The sequence below is a fragment of the Taudactylus pleione genome, unplaced genomic scaffold (genome assembly GCF_031769625.1).
Source record: "Taudactylus pleione unplaced genomic scaffold, aTauple2 ptg000556l, whole genome shotgun sequence".
NCBI classification, from domain to species: Eukaryota; Metazoa; Chordata; class Amphibia; order Anura; family Myobatrachidae; genus Taudactylus; species Taudactylus pleione.
In genome coordinates this window covers 9,296,197-9,314,882 of record NW_028284958.1, presented here as the reverse complement: position 1 = coordinate 9,314,882, position 18,686 = coordinate 9,296,197, and the positions used below count along the sequence as shown (strand labels likewise).

The 18,686-nt window shown below is 42.0% G+C and overlaps 1 protein-coding gene across 3 annotated transcripts in view; it reads right to left on the bottom strand.

The window, feature by feature from the left end:
* CHD2 (chromodomain helicase DNA binding protein 2) overlaps window positions 1-18,509 on the bottom strand; it is a 94,442-nt gene extending 75,933 nt beyond the window's left edge. For 2 of the 3 annotated variants that reach the window (XM_088452673.1, XM_088452676.1), the window contains exons 1-3: window positions 18,193-18,509; window positions 17,376-17,475; window positions 582-795 (exon numbers count right to left, since the gene is read on the bottom strand). In XM_088452673.1, coding sequence (XP_088308799.1) covers window positions 582-795; window positions 17,376-17,425 — 264 coding nt within the window. In that variant the 5' untranslated portion in view covers window positions 17,426-17,475; window positions 18,193-18,509. The remainder of the gene's footprint in view (window positions 1-581; window positions 796-17,375; window positions 17,476-18,192) is intronic. The other variant, XM_088452674.1, reaches the window with a different exon arrangement.
* Window positions 18,510-18,686: the final 177 nt, after the last annotated feature.

Genomic DNA, 18,686 nt, shown 5'->3' with positions numbered 1-18,686 from the left:
AAAGTACGATGACCACTATTGTTTTGATTCTGAGGTGAGAGTAGAGGAAAAAAGAGCAAGTAACTGTGTACCCTTGGACAAACCATGATGCACTGCAGGTGGGGTAGATTTAAAATATGCAGTGAGATTTAGATTTCAGAGGGGCGAGTCCAGACAGAAATCTAAATTGCTGTATAAAAATAAAATAAAGCCTCCCAGTGTTTCTGGGCCTACACGCAAAAGCAGCTGGTATATACTCTGCATGCAAAAAAAAAACTATTAGAGGATTTGCACCCCTTGCATCACAACATGGTTTGTCCAGGTTCACAGTTATTTGCTCTTTTTTGCTTTACTCCCACCTCAGAATCAGGCCCGAAATGTCATCATGATATCACAGGCCTAATCCTACTGGCCATCATTTTCCTGTACAAATACATAACTATGTATTTATTTTCATTTAGACAAATTGAGGCCATACCCTTTCCCTGCAAAACCACACCCCCTTTTTGGGGGTTAACTTACCGCACTGGGTGTCACCGACTCCAGTGACTCCACTGGTGACAAATCATTACTTTCCCCGTATATTCCATAGCACGTCTTACCTTTTTCACATCAGCTAATCTCTCCTTTTTGGGAACAGACTTTTCTTTTGCATCTGACTGGGTTTCCTGTGTTTTGGAGCCCCCTGATTCGCATTCTGAGTCAGACTGACTTTCCGAAGATTCAGAACTGCTGTTGGATTCACTGGCTTGTTCACTTTCCGATTGGCTGGCGGACTCTGACACAGAGTGGTTGGACTCTTCTGATGCAGAATGGCTGTATTGCAAGAGAAAAATATAAATATTTTCTTTTGCTATTGAATATTTTTTTAGTGGACAATATTAAAAGAAATGCTTAGAGTTGAATAAGAAATTCTTTTAAGTTTTCTTCTTCATACATATAAGCTGTTCAACATCAGCATAAAACATACAACTTTTTAAAAATATTGGAGGGGTATTCACATTATAACACCCCCCCCCTCTTTCCTGACAATTGGCAAGCATTGACATGGCTCATGACTACGGCAGCACAAATATTGGGGGTGGCCTAGCACCCACAGGGTTTGCTTTCTTATGCACTGTATAATGAATAACTATCAGCTGCAATTTGTCAAAAAGCTAAAATAAGAGGAGTGGCTTCGTCATTCTGAACACGACACCACTGACTGTGCTCTTGTGTTGAAATAGATTTTGTGCAGAGCAATTTAGTTACCTAGAAGACTGCAAGCCAAACAGATCCATAATGCTTTAATGTACAGGTTTAGCAAACCTGTTCTACAACTTCACCAACAGTCATCACTTCATAGAGAATTAGGGCACAAATTATTTCACCTCCATTCACATTCAAATAAACGATACTGATTAGGCATTAGGGCACTTTCAGTTACTTTCCATAAGCATTCCAGAGTGATGTAAGTTAAAATAAAATGTACTATAAAATAGCTTTTTAAACATGTCAGCCTTAAGCAAATAATATAGAAGCACATGATCGGATTGCAAGATGTGATCTTAGCGCCGGCATGTATAAATTAGCCCCCGCAGGGAAATCCCTTCCTACGAGGTGCTCAGAGCAAAAAGATCATCTTTTCACTCTAGTGCCATGCTCCTGCGCACGCATGGTCTGCTCGGCGACCATTGCCATGGAGAGTTTCTACAGATTATCTGGTTTTCAATGCCTCTATGGAGGTAAAATAAGTACGGCTGCCAATGGGTTGCATCTCACAACGTCATGTGATGGCAGAGGGGAGGATGTTACAGAGCAGATAACACACATTTGAGTTGTTTCAGTGCATATGCTTCATTTACATTAGCCCCAAGCTTGCAGATTTTTGCACGCAGCCCTATGGGACTGCAAACAAAATTCTTCAATTTCAGGGCGTAATCGGGGCAATTCGGTGTGCCGTTAATGGCATTTTCAAGACATTGCCATAGCACATGGCAGTAAGCATCGCGCAATTCAATCAAACCCTTTCAATTGCAGGCAGTGCCCACAATGTGCCTCTGTAACAGCGTGGAAATGCCAGCAACTTGCACAACCAATCGCCATGAAATCGCAGATTTGCATACAAATATATGCGATCTCAGGGCAAGTGCAGAATAACCCAAAATGGAATCGACCCCGCAGACTGTTACAATGTCATGTGGCGGCAGGGAGGGAGAAAGACATGGAGGATGGCACAGTATAAACAAAGACACAAAATACATGGTCTGGCCAGAGCTTGCTATACAGACAGAGGTGTGAGAAGTTGGTGCAGGATATTCACATTGAAATCAGAGCTGAGAGGAGCGTGACAAAGCTTCCCTGCTCCCTAGATCATGTGCTATGTGATCATTACTGCCAAAACAATCTATAACACTGTGGAAAATCTGTAGAATAAGCAACCATTAACAGACATTTTTCATGGGATTACTTCTTTAACCTCTCCACTAATGATGACTGGCACATGACGACGTCATTAATCCCCTTCCAGGCAAAACTCTGAAATAGGGAAGATACAATAACAACCTATACTACAGAAAGTGTTAGGAAATCCAGAGATGATGAGGAATCCTCATACCTAGATGTCCCCTTCCTGGCATCAATAACACATTTGTTCCTCTTTTGATGTGGTAGGTCTATTTGTCATATGAAATGCCTTGCTTGGCTACCATATTATTCCTTAACACAAAAAAAATAAATATATCACTTTGAAGTGCAAATTTTATTATGAAAACCTATGTGTAGAACCCAACTTTTTGCTGTTTTTGGAAAAGTGGATTAATGCTAAACCAAGAGACAAAAGGGCTCTATTTATTAACATTATATTTACTAAAATAAAGTGAAAAGGGGTGTTTTCACATCCTTTTCATATTATTTGAGTTTCACATAAATTTACTAAAGGGCAATTGAAGTAGAATTTGTAAAATTCTACTCCAAACTCCATTTATCACATATTTTTAGTAAGCAGATCGCATTTCCCATAATTGTAATGGGAAATGTGATCTGGCCAGATTTACTAAAACGAAAATGTGAAAAAAATACCGGGGGAAGCCTTGGGATGATAACGCCATCTCCAGGGTTTCCTCCGGTTCCCTGCTCTGCTCTAGCAGGCAAAGCAGAGCTGGGAGCCGGGCCCCAGTTTGCAAAAAAAAAAAAAAAAAACACCTGTATCCAGGGACTGATAATCTGTACCTGCACTGTGACCCTGGTCAGCTGCTGCATAGAGCAGCTGACTGGGGTCACAGTGCAGGAGATGGGAGACCAGCTGACCGAAGACCCAGAAGACATCACCTTAGCACCGATCACCGAGGTAAGTGTAAATGAGGAGGGCCTCGGCTATGGAGAGACTGTCAGCGCATGCGAGGGCAGCTTCTCACTGTATTTTTTGCAAAAAAATATAGTGGGAGGACTGCGAAGGGGATTGGCAGAGACAGAGCTTTATCTCTCCCTGAAGGGATTTTTGATAAATCCCTGTAATCTTTCCAAAAATATCACACTACAACTGCATTTTAAATGCGGATTGCAGTAAATAGGGCCTAAAGTATTTCTTAGTGATGGTCAGAGAGAGGAAAAATATACGCACACATGCATATCCACTCACATACATTTGCTTTTAGTTCACCTTCTTGCAATGTCAATAGAAAAACACCTTTTTTTTGCCATTCTGGGTAGGTGGTCTTTGCCGTTTCAGGAAAATAAGCAAACTGATGCCATTTTCTGTAAAGTCAAAGGGGTATATTTACTAAGGTGCGGGTTTATAGAAGTGGTTTTGTTGCCCATAGCAACCAATCAGATTGTAGCTATTACCTTCTAGAAGGTGCTAGATAAATGTTAAGTAGAATCTGATTGGTTGCTATGGGCAACAAAACCACTTCTAAAAACCTGCACCTTAGTAAATATACCCCAAAGTCTTCTGAAAATAAGGTATAATTTGTGTGGTTGCTACATAAATAATTACAGATATTGATTTGGAATGTGTCCAGCCCAGTGTCAAAATAAGCCCAGCATGATGGGGTTAATATTAAATGTACCATAGGTAGAAATGTCAAATACTGCAATATCCCAGACAATAAATTGAATTATACCCTTCAGAGTTTAATTTGATGTGCACCATAGTTACTTAACAGAAGACTATCATGTCACAATAAGAATCTATTTGCACATTGTAGCAGAATTGTTAGTATCCCCATGTCCTAAGTGAAATATTTGCATGTGAACTATGGACAGTGTATAATCATCCTGCAACTACTCAATTGCAACAAAGCAAAATATGCCGTTTGCAGCCACTAAACATAAACCTAGTAAGCATCAAAAGTTAAATCAGCAAAGCAGGACATGTCAGTTATGCAAGTTAAAAATGTATTGCGATACCGCTGGTTATACACTTAGGCTTGACAATGCCATTGCACTGGGAATTAAATATTGATAGAGTGTAATGTCACACTGCTATGTAAATGGTATTTAAATCACCAACATCTGCAGCTAAAGAAATAGAGGGCCAGATTCAGAGCCATATGTAATGGCAATGTTTTGCGTAGTCGAGTGATTTTCTGCTACTGCGCATGCGTGAAAAGTACAAATGAGCACACACATATAACCTAGCGCTAATAAGGCAGGAAAATCAAATATCAATGCAACAGTAAAAAGAGGTGATTGTCAACCTCACTAGCAGAAACAAAAAAAGCATGAAAACTGCGCTCTGATATTTATGTTGGGACATGAGGCGATACCATATAAACTTAAAATTTGATTTATTGCACCTTCAAATAAAGGTTATAAATGATTGCTTAAACAGTCAGCATCAATACAATTAAAAAAAACAATGACATATAGTGTATATATAACTTCTAATGTCTCATAAACAGGTCTATAATAGGACATAAGATAAAGACACATTTATTATGACAAATCTAACTGCAAAAATAAGGAGTTGATCAGGCTCCTAATATACAGAATAGTATCACAATGGCCAGATACAAATTGCAACAAATGTAATATGTATACACAATCCTAGATTGGAAGATATTGATACTAATCCAGGATAAAAAGATGTTTGTATTGATTTACCTCTGTATATGTAAAATATTCGTAGTAAAATAGTAAAGCCTGTCACAAAAATGATATGGGCTGTGTTATAGATAAACACTCAATCGGTTAGCATTCAGAATGTATGTAACCAGTCAAATATTCCGGTATAGACACCTTTACTGTGTATAAAGAGATAGTCCCGTATATAGCACTTTAGTTGTGAGGTGTCAATATACCTGTAGGTGGATCAGCATGGCACTGAAAGGTGTCTGGATATACTAGGAGATCACATAGAGACGAGGCTCCCGTCACTGTCCAGCCGATAGATGTTGGGTGAATGCAAACAAATTCCCAGCGGTCAGGCTGTAAATATAGGCGGCTCTGTGAATGAGGCTGATCTTCGTCCTTGTGGTAAGCCTGACGGAGCAGCTATAAACTGTTGTATTGACAGTCGGCTCCCGTCTCTGTATAGTTTGCGGAGTGAAGTACAAGCAGGTGGTGGGCGGCAGTCAGAGTGACCACGTGTACTCACTCCGTAGTCAGGGCCTGTCTCTGTCTCAGTGGTGTCCTGGTAAAAACGGAATTTCACACCAGAAAGTGCGGCAGCCAGCAGCTTCTCATATGAGAATAACAGATAGTTGACCATAAAGGAAGATCCCCAAAAAAATCTTTGTATGAGAGCAGCAACACGTTTCGGCTACACTGTAGCGTGAAAATTACACCGAATGTACGCACAATGGCTCTGTTGCAATCAAGACGCACAGTATCAGAAATGTTGTGGTAAGTGATGGTTGCTCCTTGGCGGTGACTAGAAATGCATGCAAAAATTAGCGTTCCCGCTAGGCTGTTTTAGCGGGGCATTGCGCCCAGTCCTCCTTTTGGAGAGCAAAAAGCGCCCTGCCCTCATCGCACAGCACACCGCTAAGACAGCCTGCGGGTGCCGTCTTCACCAGGGGGTCGCAGTGTCCCGCGGGCGGGGAAATGTGCGGTGACCCGGTCACCGCCAGTGAATAGACGCAGGGCATGCATGCACCTGGCATCTATTCTAGCCGTCAGCAGCGCTTGGGGGCTGCCCGGCATGTCCGTAAGACCCCAAGAGTGATGAAAAAAGGTGACGCGTCTTATAGACGCCCCCTTTTTGGGGGCGCATGCGGTAGTGCCCTCTCTAGCTCCGGCGCCCTGCCTGCCGCCGGAGCTAGAGTGAACGCTAAAAAATTGTCCGTTCAGATGGCATTATGGGAGTGTCGCGTGTGTTAATAAAAGCTGCTGCACACACATATGCACAGTCGCAGCCATACGAAGCCATGGGCAGACGGAGGAACTGCACCTCCCATAGGGCTAGTGCAAGTTTCGATGGTGTGACCGGTAATGGTGTCTAAAGCCGTGTACACACTTGCCGATATTTTGAAAGATATCGTTCACAATATGAGCAAGTGTGTATGCTAAAAACGACCAGAGATGTGCGCTTCCGCTGATGACCCGCTCCCCCCCACCGTTGTCAGTTGCTGGTCGGCATTGGCAAGTGTGTATACACTTGCCAATGCTGGCACCCCCGCCGATGACTATATCGCCGCATACATACATCGTCTAGTGTGTATGCAGCTTAAGAACGCACCAATCTGTATTACTGCATGTACAGATGCTGAAAGTGGGCACGTCAGTTCTTGCACATTCAGCCGCACAGATGTACACAAGGTGTGTGCATCAGCATTTGCATAGAGTCACAGATGGGCAACCACCAATAGACGCTGCTGTGTGCGCTTCTGCGTCCACCACTGAATCAGGCCCGGAGTATTTAATTGCTGCTTTTCCCCTATATTATAATCGTCATAGATCCTCTTATGTGAGTATATTACACTTTCTAAACTGTGTTGTATGGACCATAATGGAAAAGAAAATACAGCTAATATTAGGTGCAAAATGCTAGCAATTTATAGCACTATACAAGAGAAAAGCAGCTACCCTTTTTGCTGATCACAATGTAAATATGTACTAGTAAAATGTGAATACTCGTTTAAAAGTAGAAATGTTAAACTTAACTGCTTTGCAAATTTACAGATAGAGGGGAGGCATTGGCACCTTATAGATATTTTATTAAGCTAGCCAGTGAGGCTTCTAACCACTAACAGACCACAAAAATATCAGAGGAAGACAAGTATTTTTACCAGAAAGTGTGTGAATGTAATAGCGAGATGAAAATACTCTTTGCAACACATATAATAATCACCCACAAGTCCTTAATTGTAATACTGTGCCGTGTAATGTAGAAAAAACAGAATATGTATAAGACAAATTTGTGCATGTGTTTAAATCTTTTTTTCTTTTGCTGATTAACGTTGCTTGTCAATAATCCACAAGCTGCACAATTTGAAAAACAAAAAACATACATACTGATAAACCGAAATGCATCTTCTGTTGTAGTTGTAAAAAAAAATAAAAAATAAAAAATGCTAGTGTACTATCCTTAAAGACCAGCAGAGGGCAGTAAAAATACACTTCACATGTTAAAGGAGGTTTAGGAGGCTGAAGCTCATACGCCATTTTGTAATATAATCCACAAGCTTGCTCTGTTCCAGCAGCTGCTGCTCTGTTTCCCAAAATGGAGACTATTACAACATGAATCAATCCATAAACCTTGCATTGTACAATAATGAAGTCGTGGGCTCTTCTAAACAAAAAAATTATTTATATTTTCTAATAAAGGTAATATATAATTCCTAATAAATGCAAATTAAAGACTGAAGTCTTCAGTCTCATTTGTGGAAAGCCTATTCTTAGTGGGTTTATGCATAAAACGTGTCTGTAAGAGCAAAGCATTTTGGGGGATAGGCTTTAAAGTGTTAATATGAAAAGACAGAAAGTAGTAAAAACACCCTTGATCTATTCTGGGTGAGGATTCACATAGCAGGGGACTAGATAGGTGGGTTGTAGGGGCAGTGGAATCAATGTGGACAGATACTGTAAATGTAAATCTCTGTGCCAGTATGTTAGGAAGAGAGAAAGCCAATAAAGTACACATTTGGAGAAACCAGTTGATGTAAGTGCTGTGAAAGCTGCAAATGATGTTTTATAAAAAGGACCACTCAGGAGGATACAAATTCAGTCTAAAACATGAAAAAAGTGCAAATGAAGATGATGCCTTATGGTGCATACACACGGTCAGATTTTTCCTTCAGATATGAACGATAACGATTTAAAAATCGTTCAGTCGTTCATATCTGAAGGAAAATCGTTCATATCTGACATGCCTGAACGATGGACGATCAACGATGCGCGTTCCCGATGGTCAGATAACGATTTCTGACATCTGATGTGTTTGCAGTCAGACTTGGATGATTCCATTCATTTTAATGCAGTCAAAAATCGTTCAATCATTCAAAACTTTGGTAAAATCGTTCAATCGTTCATCTGACCGTGTGTATGCTCCTTAAGTAAGGCTGGGCATACATGGCAAGATAAAATTTCTTTCAGACATTTTATCTGGCAGCCTGCCAGCCGCAGATGTCCGCGGTATACACTGTGAGATTTCTCTCAGTGTATTAGCCGACATCTCTGTTCCGCTGTTCCGCCCCCGGGGGAGGAGACATATCCTTGCACCTTCCATGGGAAGGAACACAGGAAATATCTGTCCGTCGGCAGCGGCTGGGCATACACTGCCCGATAGTTTACCGGTAAATATCACATCGGACGGGCGTGCTGGACAATCCGGCATGCCCGACCGAGCAATATTTAACCCTCGGTCGCCCCTCCCCACACGCTACAATTGTCGGGCGGTTCACCCCGATAATTGTAGCGTGTATGGCCAGCTTAAGTATTTGTGCTCATTATTGACTGTTCAAAATTCAAAAGGATCACAAGGGGAAAGATATAGCCTACTGTACTGTAATTATAAATACATTTACTACAGAACTGGTGTTATATGACGTTACTGGGTCCAGCCAGTACATATCTAAGAGTAGCATTTGCAGCACAACTGCTGAAATGTTGAACACCAGGGTTTTGTGGACTTTCAATTGTAGTTTCACTACACAAAATAGACAGTAGGGAATTATATACTATTAATACCTATCAATCAGCAATTCAACTAATTGCAAGATCCAAGCAGAGTAGATTTCTTCTTCATTCAGTATATTTGATCAGAGTAATCCGTGCTTATAGCTCATTTAGATTTTATTGAAGCATTTAATATGGTATACCATAAACTAAAAACTGAAACCTTCAATTTTGACTACAAAATAGTTAAAGATTTGACCACAGGACAGGAGTGCAGTATCAGCTCAGATGCCGGGCTGGAAAGCAGTACAACACCCAAACTCTGTCCTCAAGGCACCCTAACTATCCAGGATATAAGAATATCCATGCTTAAGTACAGGTGATGGTTAAATCAATCGACTGAAGGAACTTGACAATCTGTGCTCAAGCATGGATATCCTTAAACCCTGGAATGTAAAGGTGCCTACACACTTACCGATTTTTTACACGATCTGGCAGATTCTGACGCATTGGAACGACAGATCGTGTAAAAAAATGCCCAAATCGTGAGTCCCCACTGGTCGCACATCGCCAGATCTGCCGTGCTGTAGGGCAGATCTGCTAATCTGGGACACAAATACACTGGAAAAAGTCTGGATGCACAATAGATTGTTTGTAAATTGGAAACTTTAAACACCTAATCGTGTGCAGATCAATAAGTGTGTAGGCACCTTAAGGACAAATTTTGGGAAACGCTGACCTATGGTATTTGCCTCATTTATTCACAATATTTTGTTCGTCTACAAGGGAAGGTATGTATTTTTTACATAGTGTACCATACTACGCATGAAATGGAAGTAGTCAGTGTATTAATTGGCTGTATAAAAAGATGTATTAATAGCAAGAAGAAAGCTATATAGACTTTAGACTAAGTGATCACAAGCAGGGCCCTCTTCCCTAATGTGCTTTTGCTTCCCTCACTTTTACCATCAGCCTCCCCTCTGCCTAAACTGACACCTAACCCTTGTGTTCTGCCACTCTACTGCTTGAGTAATATGACTGCCGATGCAGCAAATTTTATAAACCATGACCTGCAATGTTCTCACCTCTAGTACTATGCACCTAGTGCTTAAAATAGCAAAATGTAGGGCTATGAAATCAGTGCATGGGATGCATTACATAATACCTATCAAGAAAGACTGGATAGCTGAATAAATACAGCTTCGAGAGAAAACGGTGGTGATGATAGAAAATCATCAAAAGCTAATTATATATATTTTTTGTTTTTTTAGTTGTCAAAGAGGATTTCTTTCAGCAGTTGTTACGGGGGGTCAAATAGCAAGAACAAGCCGCCAATGTTAGTGTTTGAATAGATACTGTAAGACAACACCCTTCCCCATATCAAAAAACAGGCACAAAACTGTTAAACTTTAGGGCGGAATTAAATTGTGTCAGCCCCACTTCGAGCCCAACTGAGCTATCAAATTGTTGCTCCTGTCAAGCGTGATCAGCTGCCAACATCTCAGCTCGCCCGGGAGTTGCAAGATGAAATGTGCAAAGTGACCCATTTGGGCGCCCAATCGGCACTTTTCGCAATCGTGCCCAGCACTTTGGTCGGGTGTAGCCGTTTTACGCCTCTAAACCTAATCTCTTTGGGCACGATCGACACAAAGATCGGCATCAATTGAATTATTTTTTTTATTATTAGTGTTTAAATCAACTGACATTTGATAAAAGGTGCTATTTTTTCCCCTGAAGTGACTCCTTTCAGGTAAATATCGGCAAGTCCTTTTACAAATAAATATTCAGCAACTAGCGTCTGTCTGTAATAACACATTAGAAGAAGTACTGCTGTATAACAGGCCTGGCCAAAACGTTGATCACAATCTACCGGTAGCTCGCGACCAACTTGCCTACAGCAACCTGTAACACTGGGAACACTGGCCTCTGGAGCCTCTGATCGCTTCAGAGGCCAGCATTCCCAATGATGCAATGCTCGGTTGACGTCATCCGTAATGTAAGGAGCCTGTGCGCCTGCTGGAACCAGTCAGCGGCAAAGGGAGTGACAGGAGGAGCCGTGAAAGCATAGAGAGGTTCCCAGCGTGAAGTCAGGAAAGTTCTGCACAGGGGTGTGGGGGCTGTTCTTAACTGGGAGAGGGAACTACTACTTTAGGGGGCACTGGATAATAAGCACTACTACTGGGGGGCACTGCATAAGAATCACTACTACAGGGGGCTTTGCATAAGGGGCACTACTACAGTGGACAATGTATAAGGGGATACTACTACTGTGGGCATAGTGTAAAAGGGGCACTACTGTGTGTTGTTGCGCAGAAGCTCCCAAACGCGGTCCTCAAGGCTCCCCAACAGTCCAGATTTTAAAGATATCCATGGCTGAGCACGTGACTTAATTAGTACATCAGTCAATTTAATTTAAACACCTGTGCTCATCCATGGATCTCTTAAACCTGAACTGTTGGGGAGCCTTGAGGATCACGTTTGGGAATCTGTTGTTGCGTAAATAAGGGACACTACTATGTGGTCTAATGTGAATCAGGGGCACCATGTGTGGTGTAATGTGAATATGACTGTGCTACTGTGTGGCGTAATTTTAATTGGGGATACTGTGTGTTTTCTAAAGGAAAGATGCCACACCCCTTGCTGCAAGGTCTCGCCCCCTTTTGCATGCCACACCCCTTTTTCCGGGCTCAGTAGATCACGAAAGGTTTATAGATTTACAAGTAGATCAGAGTCCAAAAGTCTGGCTACCCCTGCTGTATAGTGTATCTGTCACCTGTAAGAGTTCAGCAATAGCTTACAGGGGCAATTCAATTCTGCATGATAGCCACAATGTGCATTCCAGAACGGCACTGACTTGCACCCCATAGGAGATGAGAAGTAAAATCTATGTTGTGCCACCATAATGTACAAAAAAGTGTGCCTCTGCACATCGTGACCCAACATCACACAGAAACAAATCAGCTCCTACATGTCCAAGCAACTAGAATGAAAAAGGGAGTAGAAAAATGTGGCTCCTGAATGTATTGGCCCCTTCTGTCCATTTAGAAGCTGTGTTCATACTTACATGATGAGCAGTAGTTTGACCCTCCAGCCCAGTACTCTTTTTTTTTTCAGTGTCCTCCCACCTGTCTCCTGGTGATGACTCCTGGGGGTAACCCCCATTAAAAGGGTACAGGATAGGAAATGTGGCCAACTTGCGAGGCTTGATGTGAATTAGTAATTTGTGATGTAATAGCAGCTCTCTTTGCATGGATCTGTTTAAACCTTCCATGGTTACCTTACATGGCGAAATTTGCCACCTACACTGATTTGACCCATGCTAAGTGGAAATGTCCAAGTCTGTACAAAGACTGCATGGAGGGATTGTATAAACGTAAAACATGCATTATCTTGTCCTATTGCTGCAGTCTCACCAAACAGTCCTTCTTGGCGCGCCAGGTCCTGTGCGACTCTGCCTGCAACAAGCTTCTTTTTCACCCCAACATTTCTTAATTTCAACCGGATGAGACAAACCGCTTCATGAGACTGCACTAAAAGAGTCTGAATCTGTAAATAATGTGCTACGAAACAGTGGCCCCACCAAATTTTGTTGTGCTTCATATACGGATTCATTCGCACAGACATATGAAAGGTAAAAAAAAGCTCAGCACAAGCAGAGACGCATTGGACATGGCGGATCACTTGTGCCCATGAGAAGAGAAAGTGAGGAAACCCAGATAGAAAAAACACTTTCCAAAAGAGATCTCTCCCAAGTCACTAGCAACTTCTCCACTATGCTTGGTGAAGGCAATAAACCTAAAATACGGAGTGTACTAATCTTAATAAGTGTGTAATAATACTTATATATTGTACGTATGAGTACCATTACATAACTACATGCAATGTATTTTACAGAGTAAAGAGGACAAAATCTTCCACGATGGATGTCTACTTTTCATCATCTGATCCGTTGAACTATTGAAAAGTTAACATATGTGCGATCTGTAGTTTACTTGTCCATTAAATGCACTATACAATGTGAACATCCTTCAGTGACAGTACATGGTGGATAAGTTACAATGGATTCAAAAATCAGGAGACTCAAACAAAAGATATTCTACAATTTGTTTTATTAATTTGTTTAAGCAGTAGACTTGTACACCACAAATCATGCACAACCTAGCCAATGCTGTTTATTGGACATCGTACCACAAATACATAACATTTTCTAAATGAAATTCACAACAACATCCCAGAATGGCTGATGCCATTATGTATTGATATTAGCATACATGCACTTACAATATTTGAAACTGTACATTGAATTTTTAAAGGGATGAATAAAATTCTTGTTTTGTTCTTCGAAAAAGTACTGTTTTGTAAAACAAAGCTAGCAATGCTTTAATAAAAAAAGTGAACTATTTAAGAAATAAGTGTTAACGTGATGTAATAATTATATTTCAAATATATAAAAAACTTTGTACTTAGTCTCCCTTTAAACCTGAAAACAGTGATCACAGGGAGATATTTTGTTGATACAAAACAATATGGCCGTGAAATATAAGAGTAGAAAAAGTTACTGTAGATGAGCCCAAAAGATCTCTCTAAAGGTGGGTACACAATGCACAGATATATCTGCAGATCGAGTGAACGACCATCATCGGCTTCTGGCCGCAGGTCCCGCTGGCCAGGGGCAGGTTCACAGACATATTGCTGGTACACACTGGCCGACGGGCACCAGATATATTGGCCAGATTGTAAGCTCCTTGGAGCAGGGTCCTCCTCCTCTCCTCGCTGTCTGACAGCTTTCTTCTCTAGCACTTCTATGACAGCCTTCACCTTCCCAGCTGTATTGTGTATGGAGAATTGTGTTGCTAATTGTTACTTGTGTGCCGTTTATATTTTGGTTACTGTATTGTAATGTTCTGTGTACCCTGTACTGTATGTACGGCGCTGCGGACCACTTGTGGTGCCCTATAAATAAAATGTAATAATCTTAATCTGTCAGTGTGTATACCCAGCTTAAGTTATTGCTGCAACCTATTGTCCGGCATTATCAGCTGTTTTAGATCTTGAAAGCAATAAAGGGTTTAACAGAAAATCTGAAGTACTGAAAGAAAAAAAAAAAAAAAAAAGCATGCATGTCATAGTTTTAGTTTAGATAAGACCCTGAAATGTTTACACATCTGTTAATGTTACCAATACCTCTGTTTATATAGTTATTTTATTCAAGGTGTAGCAGGCTGCTTTGGAAATGTCAAACTACTGTTAAATCAATCAAAACAACTTGAGGAAAGAACTGCTTATTCTATAAGGTCCTGTTTATAAATGATCGCCTATTTACTCTAACCATTTACAGCAGCCTGCACTCAACTCCACATCCCAGATATAATTTGCCACACCCAGAAAAACAGCAAGAGTCAGGTTGGGGGTGGGTTGTGTATAGGGCCTGAAGGAAAAAGCTTTTCACTCTTGATATGCTATAAATAGAGAACGAGACACTTTGAAAAGATCAAAAATAAATAAAAAAATGAAGAAAAAAAGAAATTCCATAAAAATACTGTGTGTACACAGACTCTGCAGCTGGATGAACATCCCAATTGTTATATCATCTGGGATAAATGACAAAACATAATACCACTGAGATTTAGAGGACTTATTTCAGAGACCATTTTTTCAGGTTAAATACTTTGCAGCCTATTCATTGTAGTTTTAGTTAACATATGTATCAACTATTGTATAATAATAATAAATAATATCCTACTTGTTTAAAATATAAATAAATCCACCAACAAAGCCAAGTGGCATCTCTGAGCACAATTATTTTTTTATTGGACAGATGGAGGTTAAAGGGAGCAATGGAAAACTTCACAAGGCTGACAAGGAATTAAAGAAAAATTGAACTAACTACAATTACAAAACATCTTTTAAGGATGTGAGCGAGTATTCTGAATTCTGACAACAGTGCTGGGAAAAATGTAGTTAAGGATAGGAGGCAGTCTCTGCACAGTGACTGCTGCCAGGAAGGAGGAGAGGGGGGGGGGGGGGGGGGGAGAACAGCTGACATCACATAGGAGGCAGGGACGCCCATCATTGCTAACGCCCCCAGTTACCAAGGACCTGGCAACCAATCAGATCTGCAGAAGCATAAGATGGCCTTTGAACTCCTAGAAAGCAACTTCCTCCTCCTGCTTGTGCAGAGCACAGTGCATCACAGAATGTCAGCCTGGCATTGCAGCACAAAGGAAAAGCCATTTTGTGGATGCAATAGAAAAGCATATAATATTGAAACACTGGGTTACACCTTCCCATATCAACACAATCCAAGATACTGCTCTCGTCCCTGGTATAATAGTAATCACACAGCACAAAATCCATGCTCTCGGCTTGTGGAAGAGAAAACTGCAGCTCAGTAAAGAGACTATTTTATCTGAGACGTTTTCCTAAAATGGCTGCCAGTCACAAAATGTACTCCAAGGACAATATAATACAAGGATAATCACTACAGCAATCCCTGCCCTTTACCGTGCAGCACACAGCAGGCTAGGCAGCTGTGTTTTATACACAGAACTCATGTTCTAACATTCACATTTTCATTTTTATGCAGTTTAATAAAAGCTAATGCAGCTAATATATAATATAGCAATGGATTTGCATTATTAGAGATGTGTTTCTCACATCAGTATACATAAATATTACTTTACTAACACAAATGTTAACTGTAAAAACAGTGTACATACCAGCTCAATATAAGCGTATGTATAATATTTACACTCCGACAACTGAACAAATGATGCAGACTACAACACTAAGGGGCCTATGTATCATAGCTGGGAAAGATATAAAATTGTGAGAAAGTACTAACCAATCAGCTTCCAATTTACATTTTGCAGGATGTGTTTTAAAAATGATAGTTAGGAGCAGATGTTACAAATTTATCTCTCCCCCAGTTTTGATACATAGGGGTCTATGTACACATCTATAGAGACACTGCTGTACCAAGCTCACAGGAACAGAGAATTAAAAAAGGAAGGAGGAAGGGTACATGTGGGTATGTGACACTGTGCCCCACACATAGCAAATCCTCTTGTGGCAGAAGGCAAACAAGAGGTTAAATACAGTGTTTACCTGCATCAATCCAGTACCTACAAATAAGTACAATAACTATCAAAACACATGTATTTACTGTATGAGAAAAAAAACAAACAAGTACAGCAAAATATTTGAGAATATGTTTTTACTGTACGAGAAAAACAAACAGTACTGCTAAATATTTTAGAACTATTCTTCAAGCAAAAGTATGACTGACTATGCAAAAGTTATATTCTTGAATACATCAATTAACTTAAAGGAAACTTAATTGTAAATAAAATGTGTGTAAATATATATCTATATACACACAAATAAAAATGTGTAACGCTATATATATTTTGTATATATACACACATTTTATAGTTTTGTGCTCTACATATATATATTTTACATACTTGAAAATAATAGATGCATTTTCATGTTACATGAGAATACAGGTGCAATAATATCAGATTGTGTACAGATGAAGTTAGCAATGTATGTGATAGTAGACATACTGAATTTGCATTTAAAGCTTACACTGAGGTAGTCTAGATATTTGCATCACTCATACAAACTCATGTAAATTGAACAACATGTACAAGTATTAGTTCTAATGTTGGTGTTCACAAAAATAGAATTCGAGAAAATGTACTCAAAAGTGAAACCAAAAGTAGAACCCCCCCCCCCCCCTCACACAAACTTGGCAAACAAATAATGGATGTATCAGTAAACTTATAGTTAAATGGCAAAACGAATACAGAATGTAAATAAACATTTCAAAGTGGGACAATAATGTTAAATGCAATGGAGGTATAATACAAACACCCGTGTGGAGGTGGGAATGCTGTAACATTGCCTCCCATGGGACATACAGCAGGGGGTATATTGGTCATAAATTTACACCGAGGCTTTAGCATGGCCTGGTGTGAGCTAAAGCTCGGGGAAAGGTGTACGGAGGGGAGAATGGTGCAATGCAGGGGAGAGTGATAATAGAGCACACAAGGTCACATATGTAGCAGCATTAGAAAACAGCAGTAGCTGTAATTTAGGGTAAAATTGGCTTTTGGTGCAGGGACAGTGACTGGGGAGAGGGGGATCTGGGCCTCTAAGAGTCTATTCGCCTTTCCGGAGAGTCCATGGGAAATCAGGGTGTGGCAGCGGGAGACCGTCAAGGTCAGAGCTGGAAATGAGGGTGCACCGGGGGTACAGTGGCAGGGGTGCCCGGGGGGAGATGGGGTGACAGCTGGGGAGCAGGGCACCGTGTATCAGGGAGGCAGGAGATGGAGCAGATGCCGCCGCCGTACCTGGATGCATTGCTGCGGGCTGAGCCGTCCTCCTCCTTATCCGTCATCATGGTTACACCGGGGGCAGGCTGGCCTCTGAAGTGGGATGCCCGGAGATCTGCTGTCAAAAGTTGAGATAAGATGTGTGAGATCCCCGCGGCCAGGGCGCTGTGACCGCCGGGCACTTCCCGGGAGCTCGCCCGCTGCCGCCTCCACCACCACCCCGGCAGGTCACAGCCACTGCACCGATCCCCCCCGGCACACTAAAAATCAGGACTGTTATCCCCAACTTTCATCCCGTAGAGGGATCGGATGGGCCGGGGATGGAGCAGAGTTGGTCCCGGCCGCCCGGAGACCGGAGGGGAATAGTGTATTTACTATTGCGTCATCGGGGAGAAAAGTGCCAAAAATAGGAAAAAAAGGGGAATAAGCGGCAGGTAAGGTGCCCGGCAGTGATAGCAGTGATGGATGGGGCGAGCAGGTGAGCCGCCGCCGCCGGCCCCGAGCCGCTACAGACGGGATACACTGATCCACACAACGGGGGGAAAAACGGTAAAAATGGTGAAAATGGGGATAAATGTGAGCGGTGGTATCGCAGAGAGGGGTGTCCGGGGCCGGCGGGGACTCCGGCAGCGTGCGGGCGGGAGGCGGCTCACAGCGCACAAACATGGAGGAGGTGCGCCATGAGCTGGGAGCACAACGGGCAGACGCCTCGGCTCCTTCTCCACGGCACGGAGGACGGGGAAATGCCGGGAAAAAGCGATGAATTCGGGGGCAACGGGCGCCTGGCAGCCGGGGGAGGATCTCCCAGGAGGGAGCCAAAGAGGCGGAAAGTTACCCGAAGTGACGGGGAGGCTGCGAGCCGAGTGCGCTCTCTAAGGCACAGCCGCCATCTGTAGCTCCTTCCCAGCTCTGAGCTCTGCTGCTGCTGCCTGTGATTGACACTCTCTACATTTACCCCACACTCAGGTGATGCACGAAGGACCCACCCCTTCCCATCCACCATACCCACAGAGCACTGAGCCAGGGCAGGGGGATGCCCTCAGCCAGAGACACCCCAATACAGGGGAGCCCTCCACCACAGATAGGGTGCTGCACCCTTTAGGAGCCAGAGGAAAGCCAAAAGGAGTGTCCTTTGTCTGCACAGCCTTAATACAAGTTGCAGTCCTTGGGATAAATCACTTCCTCTTTGGACAGGAAGTAGTTTAGATGGAAGCCATTTTGTGAAATGATGGCAAGATGTCTTCCTTCATGAAGCCATTGACAGGTATGGAGGTGTAATGGATTAAAGAAATAATAATGAGAGGAAGGAGGATTTATACGGATCCCAAG